This window comes from Galdieria sulphuraria, assembly GCF_000341285.1.
Source record: "Galdieria sulphuraria unplaced genomic scaffold scaf_20, whole genome shotgun sequence".
Classification (NCBI taxonomy): Eukaryota; Rhodophyta; class Bangiophyceae; order Galdieriales; family Galdieriaceae; genus Galdieria; species Galdieria sulphuraria.
This window is the reverse complement of record NW_005178455.1, coordinates 98,550-113,148: the sequence shown is the minus strand read 5'-3', so window position 1 is coordinate 113,148 and position 14,599 is coordinate 98,550. Positions and strand designations below refer to the sequence as shown.

At 39.4% G+C, this 14,599-nt stretch overlaps 9 protein-coding genes across 10 annotated transcripts; 1 reads left to right on the top strand and 8 right to left on the bottom strand.

Annotated features, from left to right (window-relative positions):
- Nucleotides 1-14: 14 nt before the first annotated feature.
- On the bottom strand, nucleotides 15-2,498 carry Gasu_27140 (5' nucleotidase family protein). The gene has a single exon (XM_005706392.1). It carries the CDS (start codon nucleotides 2,472-2,474, stop codon nucleotides 678-680), a length of 1,797 nt encoding a protein of 598 aa, XP_005706449.1. The 5' UTR covers nucleotides 2,475-2,498; the 3' UTR covers nucleotides 15-677.
- Nucleotides 2,499-2,508: 10 nt separating this feature from the next.
- Nucleotides 2,509-3,388, bottom strand: Gasu_27130 (short-chain dehydrogenase/reductase SDR). The gene is made up of 2 exons (XM_005706391.1): nucleotides 2,626-3,388; nucleotides 2,509-2,571 (listed from the first exon to the last, which is right to left on the bottom strand). The coding sequence occupies exons 1-2, from the start codon at nucleotides 3,358-3,360 to the stop codon at nucleotides 2,536-2,538; spliced, it is 771 nt and encodes a 256-aa protein (XP_005706448.1). The 5' UTR covers nucleotides 3,361-3,388; the 3' UTR covers nucleotides 2,509-2,535.
- A 19-nt stretch (nucleotides 3,389-3,407) lies between these two features.
- Gasu_27120 (transducin family protein / WD-40 repeat family protein) lies at nucleotides 3,408-7,208 on the bottom strand. The gene is made up of 4 exons (XM_005706390.1): nucleotides 4,334-7,208; nucleotides 3,977-4,285; nucleotides 3,778-3,920; nucleotides 3,408-3,724 (listed from the first exon to the last, which is right to left on the bottom strand). The coding sequence occupies exons 1-4, from the start codon at nucleotides 7,188-7,190 to the stop codon at nucleotides 3,431-3,433; spliced, it is 3,603 nt and encodes a 1,200-aa protein (XP_005706447.1). The 5' UTR covers nucleotides 7,191-7,208; the 3' UTR covers nucleotides 3,408-3,430.
- A 19-nt stretch (nucleotides 7,209-7,227) lies between these two features.
- On the bottom strand, nucleotides 7,228-7,848 carry Gasu_27110 (uncharacterized protein). Its single transcript, XM_005706389.1, has 2 exons — nucleotides 7,679-7,848; nucleotides 7,228-7,626 (listed from the first exon to the last, which is right to left on the bottom strand). The coding sequence occupies exons 1-2, from the start codon at nucleotides 7,745-7,747 to the stop codon at nucleotides 7,294-7,296; spliced, it is 402 nt and encodes a 133-aa protein (XP_005706446.1). The 5' UTR covers nucleotides 7,748-7,848; the 3' UTR covers nucleotides 7,228-7,293.
- A 289-nt stretch (nucleotides 7,849-8,137) lies between these two features.
- On the bottom strand, nucleotides 8,138-9,188 carry Gasu_27100 (signal peptidase I). Of its 2 annotated transcripts, none has more exons than XM_005706387.1 (5): nucleotides 9,031-9,188; nucleotides 8,861-8,970; nucleotides 8,672-8,807; nucleotides 8,467-8,616; nucleotides 8,138-8,412 (listed from the first exon to the last, which is right to left on the bottom strand). In XM_005706387.1, exons 1-5 carry the CDS (start codon nucleotides 9,169-9,171, stop codon nucleotides 8,329-8,331), a joined length of 621 nt encoding a protein of 206 aa, XP_005706444.1. In that variant the 5' UTR covers nucleotides 9,172-9,188; the 3' UTR covers nucleotides 8,138-8,328. Both variants share the same exon structure in this region, with proteins under 2 accessions (XP_005706444.1, XP_005706445.1).
- Nucleotides 9,189-9,192: 4 nt separating this feature from the next.
- Gasu_27090 (prolyl-tRNA synthetase-like protein) lies at nucleotides 9,193-10,068 on the bottom strand. Its single transcript, XM_005706386.1, has 3 exons — nucleotides 9,786-10,068; nucleotides 9,549-9,733; nucleotides 9,193-9,503 (listed from the first exon to the last, which is right to left on the bottom strand). Exons 1-3 carry the CDS (start codon nucleotides 10,045-10,047, stop codon nucleotides 9,264-9,266), a joined length of 687 nt encoding a protein of 228 aa, XP_005706443.1. The 5' UTR covers nucleotides 10,048-10,068; the 3' UTR covers nucleotides 9,193-9,263.
- Nucleotides 10,069-10,078: 10 nt separating this feature from the next.
- On the top strand, nucleotides 10,079-10,833 carry Gasu_27080 (uncharacterized protein). Its single transcript, XM_005706385.1, has one exon. The coding sequence runs from the start codon at nucleotides 10,081-10,083 to the stop codon at nucleotides 10,771-10,773; it is 693 nt and encodes a 230-aa protein (XP_005706442.1). The 5' UTR covers nucleotides 10,079-10,080; the 3' UTR covers nucleotides 10,774-10,833.
- Nucleotides 10,834-10,857: 24 nt separating this feature from the next.
- On the bottom strand, nucleotides 10,858-12,508 carry Gasu_27070 (uncharacterized protein). The gene is made up of 2 exons (XM_005706384.1): nucleotides 11,755-12,508; nucleotides 10,858-11,699 (listed from the first exon to the last, which is right to left on the bottom strand). Exons 1-2 carry the CDS (start codon nucleotides 12,460-12,462, stop codon nucleotides 10,938-10,940), a joined length of 1,470 nt encoding a protein of 489 aa, XP_005706441.1. The 5' UTR covers nucleotides 12,463-12,508; the 3' UTR covers nucleotides 10,858-10,937.
- Nucleotides 12,509-12,827: 319 nt separating this feature from the next.
- Nucleotides 12,828-14,598, bottom strand: Gasu_27060 (uncharacterized protein). The gene is made up of 3 exons (XM_005706383.1): nucleotides 13,277-14,598; nucleotides 13,074-13,220; nucleotides 12,828-12,998 (listed from the first exon to the last, which is right to left on the bottom strand). Exons 1-3 carry the CDS (start codon nucleotides 14,514-14,516, stop codon nucleotides 12,868-12,870), a joined length of 1,518 nt encoding a protein of 505 aa, XP_005706440.1. The 5' UTR covers nucleotides 14,517-14,598; the 3' UTR covers nucleotides 12,828-12,867.
- Between the last annotated feature and the right edge of the window lies 1 nt (nucleotide 14,599).

Genomic DNA, 14,599 nt, shown 5'->3' with positions numbered 1-14,599 from the left:
TGTCACTCGAATATTTTGGATGGAAGTGCTTTATTGCACCTATTCAGTGGCACCACTGGATACCTACCATCGGAGGTCGCCCTGTTACACCTATATTGGAGAAACTTAGTATGACCGTGCAACAAGTATTGAAAGATTGTGAAACAGATAAAGTCCACTTGGTTGCACACTCTGCGGCAGGTTGGATATGCAGAATATGGTTAGGCAGTGGTGTTTATTGCGGAGTACAATATGATTGTCAAAAGTGGGTATCCACTCTGGTTTGTTTAGGTACACCGCATAGAAGCAAACAAACTTTAACCAAAACTAATTTAGACTATGTCAACCAACAATTTCCTGATGCCTTTCACTCCCATATTCAATATGTCTGTGTGGCTGGAACGGGTTGTAAAAACCCCCAATGGTGGAAACCACAAGAATGGACTGCCTATATTTCTTATCAAATGACTTTAGGAACTCACTTGTGTGAAGGAGATGGAATTATTCCGGTTCCATGTGCCACTTTAAAAGATGCTTGGAATATCGTATTGGATGGAGTATGGCATTCTCCTCGTTCTCCTGGAGGACTTTGGTATGGTCATCCTACTATCGTATCGCAATGGCAACATTGTCTACAAACTCCTTCCCATCATCATCAACAGTACAAGACAAACAAAACCCACAGAAATGAATAAACATTACTCAACTTTCTTATGGGATTCCAACTCATTATCTTTGACGGAATCATTTCCTTCCGATTGTTTCTCTTCCAACATTTGTCGACGCAATCTCAATCGCCTTCTCATCAATCTCCGAAAAGGTGCCTCTTCTAACCGATCATGTGGCATATAATCCACCATACAACGAAAATGAATCTCTGGAGAAACCAAACGAATATTGCTCACTCTGCTCGTATATAAACATGCGTAGGTTTCCACTTGATGAGCAAAATAGGAATTCTGATAACCAGTCTTAAATAACTGACCCCAAATGGGATGAAACTTGGAATCATAAGTATTGAAAGTTATATCTAACGCCTCTTTGGTTCGCCTATATTCTTTTCTTGCCTGATCCAACTCTGCTTGGATAGTTTCCATTCTAGACTCCGAATCCACTTCTTCTCTATGTACTAACTCCGACTCTAGGCGATCCAACCATTCATCCAAGTCATCTCTTAGTCTCCTCAACTCATCCACATGTTGTCTCTGGACATTTAACTGTTGCATCATATTGACTTCTCTTTCCAATTCTGGAATAACTAACATCGTACGCCATCCCAACTGCAACTTTGTACGAAGAATATCGGAATACATATGATCACCAACATAAAGAATGGAAGACCCGGATGACACTTTTAATAGATGATGCAAGTATTTCCAATTACCACCTTGAAATAGCTTGCCATGAACCAAATGATTATCATCCGAATGAAAATCAAAAAGTTCTGCATTCTTCAATTGACCCGTATAAGGGTCTACTCGATAAAGTGGCAAGTTTGAGTCCACTAAAAAAGTAGGTTTTGCTGCTCCCACTATAACGAGATCGAAATAGTCCATCCAATCCAAAGTATATACGCGCGATGGATTGCCCCAAAGATAGTTCATCAATACGTTGGTATATTCCCATAAGCTGTTGGTAAGCAGAAACAGTTTTCTACCTGACTTTTTCAAAAGTTTCAAAGTATCGAACAGATAAGGGTCCTTTTCGACATAATAACTAGGTTCGATAGCAACTTTATCTTTAATATAGCCATCTCGATGACATATATCGACAGCTTTACGGACATCATCAAAAATGGAAGAATAGGATCTATTCAGCAATTGTGGGTGCTCATCTGCTAGTCGAATCAGTTGGCTAAACAGGTAAGCATCTGGTAATGAGAATAAAGTATCCAGAGGAACATAATTGCTGTCATGAAGAGAAGTTGGAGTAGCTGGTTCTTGATCATATAGTTTTTCTCGTTGTGATTTGGTAAGGGGTTTGAAACCGTGGTATGCCAATTTGACATATTTGTGTCTATCCATTTTGAGAATATTGCCTCTTGCTTTGTCTATGATGAGACCTCTTAAATAGTAACTGGGGTCATATTTCCAGTCGAGTATTTGCTTCGGATAACCTATGCTGACGAGTCTTTTCAAAGCTCCTTCGTAAGCCAATACTTCAAAGGTTTCCGGAGTATATTGCGCCAAAGTATAATCCATATCAAATCCTACTGCCTCTATGGACTGCATATTTAAGCTTCTGTTGCAAAATATTTCGCCTTGGTACCCTAAAAGGTCATCCAAGGAACGCTTGCTATAGTCTTCCTGTAAGTTGGGTGTCCAAGGTGGTCTCGTATTGCAGAATAGTATTTGTTTCCTGAACACATAACTGCGTGGTGGACGATGGACTATATGCGAAGAAGAAATATAAAGAAAACATTTAGTTATCAGCGTGGTATAAGGTGGTGACTTGAGAGCTTTCCAATGATCAACGAGACACTTGGCTCCCTCCATCCAAACCATCAATCTCTCAAGTCGATTCAAAGCACAATATGATGAAATCTTTATTCTTTGATCAATGCGTAGTTAATCCACCATCGACGGCAATAGTCTATTGAGAAACAAGCATCGATGATGAATTCTTACAAAATAATGACAAGCTTACCTGTCCACAAATCATATCAGAACCTGGACCAGCTAAAAATACTGTCAACTCCGCTACTTCTTCCGGTTTTACAAATCGATGTGCTGGAATACGTTCCAACATGGGCTCGTGTTTCTCTGGAGCACCCCAAACACGTTGTCCCATTTCTGTCCATACTACAGTTGGAGCTATTGCATTGGTTTGAATATTGTAAGGACCCCATTCCAAAGCCATCATTTTGGTTAACATACAAAGCCCTGCCTTGGAAACACAATACGCAGCGTGTTCATCGACAGCGTGGATAGCAGCAACCGAACTTATGTGAATTATCTTCCCTGATTTCCGTTCAATCATTCCTTTTGCAAACTCTTGTGAAAGTATAAAAGGTGCCTTCAAATTTACATTCATAGTGCGATCCCAATTATCCTCTGAAAACTCCAACAGCGACTCCAACTGAGACATACCCGCATTATTCACCAGAATATCCACTCTTCCCATATCCGCTAAGATATCTTTCGCAGATTTTCGTACTGAAGCTGCATCACTCAGATCTGTCGGATATATTTTGCAAAAACGTCTCTCTGAACGCACTTTCTTGATGACGTTTTGTGCAGACTCCGTGTCTCGTGCCACGATTGCTATATCTGCTCCTTTCCCAGCTAGAGCAAGGGATATGGACTCTCCAATCCCTTTGTTCCCTCCAGTTACAACAGCTTTCTTACCAACCAACGGCTTGTTTTGTTCAGCGTCTGCCATCCAAAGAGAGAAATGAGAAATGGGATTCACATTTCAACTTGAGGGAAGTGGACCACGGGACCGATGGGAATCATTCCTCTTCCGAACTTATTTCTATTCTCTTCATAACTTTCGTTCTTCGACTTGGAGTATGACTAGAGGATCCAACAGTTTCATGGAATCCATTGTTTGATGTTCCTTTACAAATAGAAGCTATAAATATGGAGAATAGCCGTTCATACATCTGTCTCGCTTGTCCTTGAATGGCACTGCCTTCTTCATTATATAAAATGCAATTATCACGAACCAACTTTAGATCGTTGTCAAAACTATTCAAACTACGATAAAATCCATATTTCAACCGAAGATAAACAATTTCCAGATTCTGATTAAAACAGGAAATGTCATTCATCACAAAATAACTGATCGACAACATACCAAAGGCAATGCAACTACATCGGTATATCCCGGAAAGACAACCAATTCCTCTAAGGAAACAAAAAAAGGAGAACATATTTCAATAAGTGGTTCATCTTCCTCAAACACTTTTGTCCAAGTTTTCAAAATCGATACCCAAGGTTCTAGAGAAACATTTCATCAATATATGAATAAATGAAATAGGCTTACTCATACATACCATTTAGTTCCGTCTCTGAAGAAACATCAATAGGCTCCATCAAATCCCAGGGACTAAGCATTTCTTCCGTTCTGTCAGCATCCCATTGTACATAAATACTATTCCAAGGTTCCCGATACATACTCCGCGATACGGACCTTACAGTACCGTAGTAAAATGACTTTTGTCCATCGCGGCCGATATATACTGTACGAAAATGTTCACCTACTCGCCAATGGCGACTAAGTGATGACTCCACACGAGAGGCCAAAACAACAAAGTCTGGCACTTGTTCCGAAAACATGTAATCTAGTTCAAAACAAACCTTCTCTAGACATTCATGTAAAACCAAATCAATCAATAGGTAACAATGCTTACCTGAACTTTGTCCTTCCAAGGGCGTAACTTGAAGGCGAGCTGCAGTATATGGCTTTCTTCTCTGTACAATAATATATTCGACCGAGCATATTTTAAGCTTCTTCGGTTTCTTCTCATCTTGAAAATACTCAACAAGCTCAACATAATTCTTCTGACCTATTCCTTCCGCTCTTACAAAGTCTAGATGACCCTTTGGAAAGTAGTAGATTTCGTCATCAACTTGAGGTACGTATTCATAAATTGTAAAATCGTTGGATAACGCACGAAGCCACTCTGACTTGTTTAACTTTCGACGAATACTTATCTTAGACTGTGTCCATCGTACGCCTTTGGAATTGGAAACATCATTTCGTCCATTTTTTCTCTTATGACGAAGTAACTTTGTTGCTGCTTTGGGTTGGCTTCGTGAACGCTTCAGACGACTCCTAAGATAATGATTGTCTTCCATATTTGGTGATGAAACATCAGAAACTGAAGCTTGAGAGTCAGTAGAGTTATTCACGTTGAAAACTGAATTTTCACTTCCATCTAAAGAGCTATTCTCCACGGTATCATCCGAGGTTGAATAATCACTAGTCGAATAGACCAATTCCGGATCCGAAGAAGACTCACTACTTTCCGAAAATGGATATTCTATCATAGCACGCCTTCTACTTACACGTTTACGTAAGCGTTGTCTGATATTTCCAGAGGCATCATCACATTCGTCATCTTCTGAGTCTGAATCGTTCATTTCCCTTCTCAATCTGGCAATAGCAGCTGCCCTTGCTCTAGCACGTTCTTCACGAGCAATTCGCTCTTGTTCTTCAAGTTCTAACTGTCTGGATGCTTCTGCACGAGCAATCAAATCGGAGTGTGCATGTGCTTGTTCCACCGAAAAACTATAATCACAATTATGCTGTCGAAAAATATGAAGAGGCTGCATACCAAGTGGGTATGCCACACCTCTCATATCGCAAAGGAGACCTCTACTTGGTACCTTTGCTCTTCGTTCTCTTTCTTCTAACGTATGAAATTGCTCAGCCTGCAAATCATGAACGAAAAATTGTTGTTCTGGTGCAAGTGCTAAATTTTCTCCATTTCCATGCCCAAAAAGAATAAAAGCTCCACTCTCATCCGATATTGCAAATAACATTCCATTGGGTGAAAAACAACCATCTAAACTGCGATGATGAAAAGCAAACGACGAATGAAACGACATTTCTGGTGACGTCAATTCAAACTTCTTCAAAACTACCCCTTGCTCAATATCCCATAAAATAATTTCAGAATGATGATCAGCTGACAGAATTATTCTCTTATCACATGGATTCGTATCCAAAACATAAATATGATCTTGATGTTCATTTAAGCAGTGTATCAATTCTCCTGAAATTGAGTTCCAGACACGGATCTTGCAGTCGCTACTGGCTGTGACCACAAATTTATCCTCAAGTGACCAAACAAGTGATGTTACTCGAGGAGGTTCATTAACTCTACGACTGCGTGTCGAATCTGTTGAAGAAGGACCAAGTTGATCTTGTCGCATGCTTAACATGAGGGACGACCATTGCGTGCCTTGAATATTCTTTCTTTTCCAAATTCTTGAACGGCCATCTGTTCCACCTGTAGCCAAACGTTCACCTCGGTGTGAAAAACGCACATGATATATAGCACCGATGTGACCTTTGAGAGTGGAAAGTTGATGAACTTGAGGTAGTTCGACTCCGTTATATGTGATACGGTACAAATATGCTCGATGATTCGTTGCTCCGACGGCCAGAAGTGTGCCAGCATTGTTAAACTCCAGGCTGAGAATCTGCAAATATTGCTCAGTTCCCTCTCCATCAGAACTGTTTTCTTCTGGAGAAGCAGGTTCAGTGCCTGAAACAGAGTTGCCTTGTATATCCATTCTGTCGTTACTAGTATCATCTTCAACATTGTTCCATCTCTCATCACTCTCTGAAGGAGGTATGAAATCATCGTCCAATTCATCCTCTTCCTCAATACGACGAGTTGCTCTTTGAATTTGAGTTAAAGATTCACAGACTGGACCAAGCTCTGGGTGATCTATGTTCCATAATAATATGCAGCCATCCGAACCTCCAGAAGCAACAAAAGGATGTTCCGGGTTGCGAGAAAAAGTCACCGCACTCGAACCTCTGCTGTGGCCCTTTAAAACATTTAATAGCACGCCGGAATGAAGATCCCAAACACATAAGCTGCTATCATTGCTGGCAGATACCAATATGGGCTTCCAAGGATGCAAAGCGAGATCCGTAATTTCTCCCTCATGAAACTTGAGCGTGTATAATAAATAACCAGTTTCAACTGACCACACTTTGATGCAGTGGTCGTCAGCTCCAGTTACCAAGTATTTGGCAAACGAGTCAAAAGCAATGCAATAGACAGGCTTCACATGGCCAACCACTGTTTTGAGTCTCTTGATATTTTTGTACAGAAATGAGGTTGGCCACTCATCAATGCTCATAAGTACTCTTTGTGTAGCTCTTCTTAGCAACAAATGTATACACGATTGTGACCTAATTTTACCGTTGGCGCGGTTTCCTTGTGGTACCTGCAAAAAGGTGGTTATAGCATTATGTCCTCTAGGAAGTGCATATCCTAAAGCGTTCATGAGAAAACTGTTGTCAATGTGAGAATACAGGTTTGACAATTCATCGAACGAGATGGTTCTCAAGTTTCCTTCCCAGTCATATTCTACTGGAAGTAAGTTCTTGTTACCCAAGTCTTCAGCCAAGCGTTGGACGCTTCCGTTGCAATCAAACTGTGAAAGAAATCTCAACGCGATAAATGCCACTTCTCGTTCACTGGGGAGTCCTTGAAGAGCTTGTCTATCTGGAGTTGTAGAACTCATTGAAACAAACAATTTGGACATCCCTCCTAAGATTCCCTCCCAAATGGAAATTGCATCATATGAAACAAAAAAGGATATACGGAAAACATCTGAATCCATTTGTTTATTGACTCTTAACTGTTGTGTTGCTAAACTTTTTAGTTAATTCTTTTACAGTGGGAATTGTTTTTTCTTCTATTTTGGGTATCTTTTCCTCCGCTGTTTCCAAATTGTCTCTTTTCACGGCACCTCCAAACTTTTCCAGCTTATCCTGGATACTGGTGGTTTTGGTTTCTTGCAACATTTTCTCCTTTTGCTCTTTCGCTCTACGTTCTTCTTCTCTTTGTTCCACGTATCCTTTTTGTCCCTTTGCAATTCTTTCGAATTTCTTTGCTTTAGCAGAAACCGTTTTGCCTACGTAGTCTGTAGGCTGGAAACTACCAGCACCACCGAATTTCTAGGACTAATTCTATCAACTGTATTGGGAAGAGAAGAATATAGAGGCTTACTTTTATAGTTTCTGAAACACGTGACAGTCCAGAGGAAGGGGTTTCTGAGTGTTTTTCGAGACTACCCATTATTCTGGCTAATGTGGAATGGAAAATGAAAGAATGTCTGAAGCAGAAGAGAGAATTGGACAGAGAACCCAAAGAAATGGGCGCGCATGGCATTTTTTCCCAAACAAGGGGGAAAGAGAAAACAAAGGAGAGATTGATTGGGTTTCAAGGACACGTCATCCACGTTGTTCATTTTTGTGCCATGGAGTGGACGTCCAGAGGAGACGGTATTCTTAGGATGGCTTTGTTGATAAAGGAATAATCGTTGACATCGACATATCCTACGCAACTAGGGTGGACTGTACATACAACTTTTTTAAGAAGGATAATGGATAGTAGTTTCAACATAGATGGAAGGCCCTCAGAGAAACCTCATTTCACAATAAAATATTTTCCAGCTGAGACAATTGCAAAATGTACGGTCATGTAAAGCTAGGAATGCAACCGATGATATATGACTGGATCAAGAATATTCTTTTTACCGGATGACCATACACAAATATACATATGTGTATATGTGCATATGTATGTGTGTCTGTTTTCTTTTGAATAGGTGAGAGTGTCAATACTAAAATGCAAATGACTTGAGGGCATTCACCATTTCATTCTCCCAACAAAACTGTCAATGATAAAAAACCAACAATAATCAATTTCAAAAATGGATGCTCCTTCATAATAATGGTGACCTACATGGTGATAAAACAGAATAAACAAAAAGAGAATCATTTCCATAACCTTACCATACCGACCCACCGAACTATGAAGATGGACTTGCCAACAATATCACCTCTTCTCAAGAAAAAAGTATTCGGTGAATACAAACTGCGATCATCAAAAAAGTTATTATCCCCTTTGGTCAAATACAAAGGTTCGTTTCCATCGTCGTGCACCTTGAACAGTCAGTCACTACTCTGTAAAGCACGAAAGTCTGGAAATAAAACATACCTCAATTATACGATGCACGATGGGAATTTCTCGATTTTGTACTTTATATACCACAATATCACCACAACGAAGTTGTTTCGTTCTATTACTCAACACCAATAAGTCACCTCTTCTCATGCCGGGTTCCATACTCCCACTGTTTTGCAAAAGATGATCAACACGGAGATACAAAAGTATTAAAACTCCCACCTCAAAACTACCACAACTGGACTTTCGGATAAGGAAACTGCTATGGCACCCTTCCAAATGACTAGTGCTGAAGCAAATACCAATAACAGGTTGAGTACTTGCAACAACGACTATCCGACGAGGTCATACAAGAGCAAGCAAGAGGACTAGTAACAACAGCTTTTCCATACCTCACGTTTAAGTAACCACTTTTTCCAACTCAAAACTGTTTCAGTAGTTTTCTTCTCTTCTACAACAGGACGAGTGTTTACATCTCTGTGTGACATTTCTTTCAATGTCCAATGAATGTGACTCGATAGATTTGAAAACATGATGGGATGTCAAAGCATTGCATGTGATGAACAAAGTTTATTAATCAAAGTATATCCATTCCTATTCCTTTTTCAAAACAGAGCCGTTGACTCTAACCACTGGTTCCATCGATTGCAGCCACAATTGCACCGAATGCATCGACAAGTTGTGCAACATTCACATACCATTTGACATCTTCTCTTCCACCACCCAACCATATAAAAGGAGGATCTAGATCGACTATAGCATTGGATATTATTACAGGAAGTCTTCTTTTCATTCCCAACGGAGTAACTGCATTGAATGGATATCCTGTTATGCTTTCACAGTCATAAGCGAATTGAAAGTTGAACTACAATCTTCGTTATTCATTATTCTCACAATGAAATAGACTTACATATTTTCTAGGTACGTGAGACATGTGCTTGCGAAAAAGACGAGAAACCGCTTCTGAATTCAATTTAGAAGAATATTGTATAATACAGCAATAATATTTCTCATAATAGACCGGAGTTGCAAACTTTTCAACGTATTTGGTATTTTCTACAATCAACGACTTGCAAAGATGATTTTCGTTGGGTACTATAAGCGTTGAGAAACACACACACACACAAAGTTGCACAAGAAAACTTACCACGACCGAGAAACGATTTTCTTCTATCAAGCGGCCAACTGTAATACTCAACAGGAGCTTTACGAAAACGACTCGTCCAGAGGTCTTGAATAAAGGCTTGTATACAAAGCTCTCGTACCCAAGGATCCTGCAACGCTGCTTTCTCTTCATCTGACCAGTCTTTTGTATAGTGTTGGAGAAACAAGAATTCCAAGTTTTCAATGCGTATAGCTGCTTCCGATAATTGTTGTTGAGCTATGATCATCGAGTAACTATTCATCATTGCCGTTGATTTCAGGTTTTCATCATTGCCGCTATGATCTCAAGTGGTTTTGTATTCTATTCAGTAGTTGCTCACCCACGTTGCCATCATTTCCCACTTGCGGCATACAAAAACCCATCTTTTCGTGTCTTTTCTTATTTACCTTCTTCTCGTCGTCGATCAAGAACTGGGTTCAAACTAGTAGGTGCCACGGAAACAGTGAAGCAAGCAAAGTGGCCTAAAGACGAAAGAGGAAATATCATTTGGACTCTTCGAAGAGCCACCAGAAATGATGTCCACTTTATTGTATCTCATAGCGAAGTTTTGACTCCTAGCCTAGTGGAGTCATTGATAGAAAATAGCTTGGAATCTTGTTTGGTTGCCCAGATTGGTGAAGATGTGGTGGGATATAGTCTCTTTGCTATAGAGAGAGTCCCAGTAGACTTAAAAAAAGGCTTTGAGTCACCTTTGCAAACCAATGGTTTATATGTTGCCAGTTTTCGGTTGCCTAATGTTCCCAGTGAAATGGAAAACAAATTGGTACTTGGAAGTCTGAAAATGTTAAAGCAAAAGGGTTGTTTAGTGGTATCAGCGGATGTGGCTGTGGAAGATACAGAAAAGGCGTTTCTTTTAGAAAAGTGTGGGTTTGAAAGAGGAAATACGGTTGAAAAGGAAGGCAGCGATTTTATCGAATTTCGTATGAATTTAGTTGCTTGCAACGTGGATCCACAGAAAAAGATCGTTTGAGTAAAAGAATAGACATTTTATAATCATTTGTAAAACTCTGCGATACAAACAGCATCAACACACATCACACTATTGGACCTATTTGGTGAGCATAATCAACCTACGTGTGTTACTATCATCTCATCTCGAACCCAAAAAAAACATAAAACTATTACCCTCCTCGTTTACAACCACTTTGTTACAAGAGCATTCCAAAGTTGTTTCATTTCTTGATATGATTTATCCAATACATTCCATTTGTCTACAATTTGCTTCAATAGAAATAATCTCATTTCTCTCTCCAAGTCATTATGAAAGGTTGCCATTTGTGACAATTGGCGATATAGTTGTGCACAGCGTTCACGAACAGAATGAATACACAACTCCCAATGTCTCATGATCGAAAACAAATATAAAGTTTTCCTAGTAACACTGCTCGCATTGGAATGATAAGCAGCGCGACAATTATAAAAACATGGTTGACGACGAGGAAGAATGGAGTCTAGTGCAGATATTAAAGTCTCCATGGGACATGAATCAACTGAATAAAGTCGTTTTTCCAGAAAGCTTTTGAAAAGAAGCGAACATTTCTCACAAACGGAGATGGACATCAATAACTGAGAGTGAAGAGAGTGCCTGGTATTCAATATTTGTGTCACCTTGTTGACAAAGACACTAACAGAACTACAGTAAGGAGAAACTACTCCAACTGTAGATACAACATTCATCTTTGGGTAGCATTGCAAGCGAAGATTCTCTTCCAATAAATGATCAATAGCTACAAATAGAGTCGATTCGATACAGCGACCGTTCCAAGTTTGGAAATGACAAGTGCCATCTAAAACATGTCTTGGACCAATCAACATAATACGAGTTGTTTCTGGTATTTTACTCGCAATAGGAGCCACATGTTCAGGTAATATGCTGGAGCCATCTTCTTCTTCCATCTATTACATCCATTCATTCCATTGAAATAGAATTCAACTAGCAAAACATATTTACCTTACAACTCACATCAATGGAATAGAGCTGGAGTAAATCTCGCACCAAACATGCATACTTGTAGACATGTTCAAGATGTGCAAGAAGAACCAACATCACTACTTTAGGACCAACATCATTCCTTATTCTTCCTATTCCACCATCACTTGTCTCTTGTCTTGGGGCTACATTGGTCTTTTTGGAAGAAGACTTGGAAAATTTCTCTGTAGGAGATACGGGTGATAAACTTTCAGATATTCTCCGAGTGGGTGATACATTGGAAAATACGGTACGTGAAGAACAACTATCAGGAAATAATGCAATGCCCTCTTCATTGACTGGGTCAGAAGAAGCCATCCAATGGATACTGGAATCGGATTGTACACTAGAGTCTGAAGTATTACCTAAAGCAAATAGTGAAATGGGTTGTTTCGTAGGTCTAGAAATGCACCCATTTCTACTATCATAATCTAACAAATATGGGAAAACACTTTGTGTTCTTGCTACTCGTGAGTCCTCTTCCAAAGGTTCATCCGAATCTTCATTATGAATGGAAGCCAACTTGATTTTCCACAACAAGTCACTAAGGTCTTCATCCTTCTTGGATGCTGGACTGGACCAATCCAAGTTCTCAGACCTCAAACTGTTCGGTTGTAGCTTGGTGTATGTTTTAGTACCTCTCAAACTTAAACTTTTCATAGTGCTTGCTTCCGATATATGATTGAGCATAGTGCTCTACACTTGCTTTTGGGTTATTACCGCAATCCACAACAAAATCATATCTTAGGCCTAGCAAGTATATAGATGAGCAGAACCCTCGCACGTAGTAAACAACTAGGAACAGTCTACAAGTTATGAAAACAATCCCTAACCAAAGCAAACTTCACAACAAACCATAAACAAAGACTCAACATTGGATTTTCTCAACTTGTCCAAGCGACAATGATGGATATAAGTGGACATGGAAAAGTGACATACGAAGAAGAAGAAGCATGACACGACGACTTTGAGTTTCTCTTGTCTTTCTAAGGAAACAACATTCTATCATTTAGAAACAAAAGTATGTTATTGTACAGTAAGAAAAGGTTAGACGAAACGTGTTATATACCCGTAGCGTTTCAAGACTATATTCACTCACGCTTTCTCACACACAACTTGTAACAAGGATGATATAAATAGGATATACGTACAACTTGCTTTCATTCTTTTGTTCTCATGCTTGACAAAAGTATTCATACAATCTTCACTGGAGAGGGAAACCACTCCTATAGAATCACTTCATATCTCAGAAATGAAGCTTGAAAAGAGGTTACTCAAACAAAGACTTTGGAACTGCTTACCATTGCTCAAGTCATTTCCATTTCGTTGGAACCAAAGGATAAGTACAAAATGTATTTCATAACTGCTATTATAAAACAACTCAGTAACCTTCGTCCATCCCACCATGACTACCAATGCTATGAAAACAACATAGTAACCTATCAACCCTAATATTGAACATCTTGAGATTGCGAGGACTTGCTACAAAAATTCTGCAATGCACCGATAGAATTCAAACTAGAAAACAGTATTCCAACGGGTGGATGACCTGAAAGAAAACTACAACAAATGGGAGAAGCACTCGCTGAATAATGACATGTTTCCATGAAGATAGGCAAACCTCCCTTTTTCAAGTCCCAAACTCTCAACTGATTGTCTGTGGAGCCACAAGTGACCAAGTCTAAACAAGTAGAAACACTGATGGGTAATGGAAAATAATCCATATGATGATCATCATAGCTGACATTCTTCTGAGATAACTTTCTTAAATCCCACAACTCCAAACGATTAGAAACCAACCCAAATATTACAGCTGAAAATTCTTGCAAAGCTTTACAACTAAGAGGATTAGCTCCTGGTATGGAGGATTCGAGTCTATTGCCGTTGGAGTTTAACGAAAAAGAGAAACAAGGAAATCTTTGTCGACTATCCAATATACAGCCTTCTCCAGAACGTGAAGCAGCAATCAACGAATGACTATCAATAAAATCTAAGGTAACTATATCAGAATTCTTATGCAGTTTCCAACTGTGACAAGTGTCAATCGATCGTTCCGATACAATGTTCTCCAAACGGACTTGACCTCCGCAGTGCCCAGAAGCAAATAATATGTTTGAGTTTCCAGGACTACACTTTCTATTTACTTCTAAACAGAAACAAGGCTTTGACTTTCTTTGACAAACCCAGTTAGCTCCATTTGTATTCGTGTTGTTGACAATAACAAAGCTTTGGTATTCCAGACTACGACAAAGCAACAGTGTCGAAGAATCCTCCGTTGGAAGATGACGTGCGAATTCTATTTGCAAGGAACCATAATCAATATAAAAAAATCTCTTAAATTGAACACCTGTAGTAGCGTCGAAAGATATTTGTGTGACACCAAAAGAGCCAGGGTCAGTGGAAAGCATACAAACTCTTACTCCACTATTCGAACAAGTATCAAAGTCAAAGAACCGAGGCAACAATGAACGACTTTCCAGTTTCTCTTGTTTCGCTTGAGATATTGGGAAATAGTGTAAGAAACTTTGACAAGTTTGTGCACAACTGAGTCTAGGCAGTGCATTGTTTTCTCTTCTCTTCAGATGTTCTAAAATACTGGTTCTTCTTGTATTCCTCTTCGTATATGTTTCTTCATAAAAGTGATCTTGTGGTTGTTGATCCACTAATAACTCTCTTGTCCTTCGATAATATCGGTCTGTTTGAGGATCATAATAAAAGCCAGGCAACGATGGTCGAGCAATCATAAAAATTTCTCGAAATGGTTTCAACGCGTATGTATGTATACACAAAAGTATCGAACCAAAATGAGAATAAAATATGTACGATA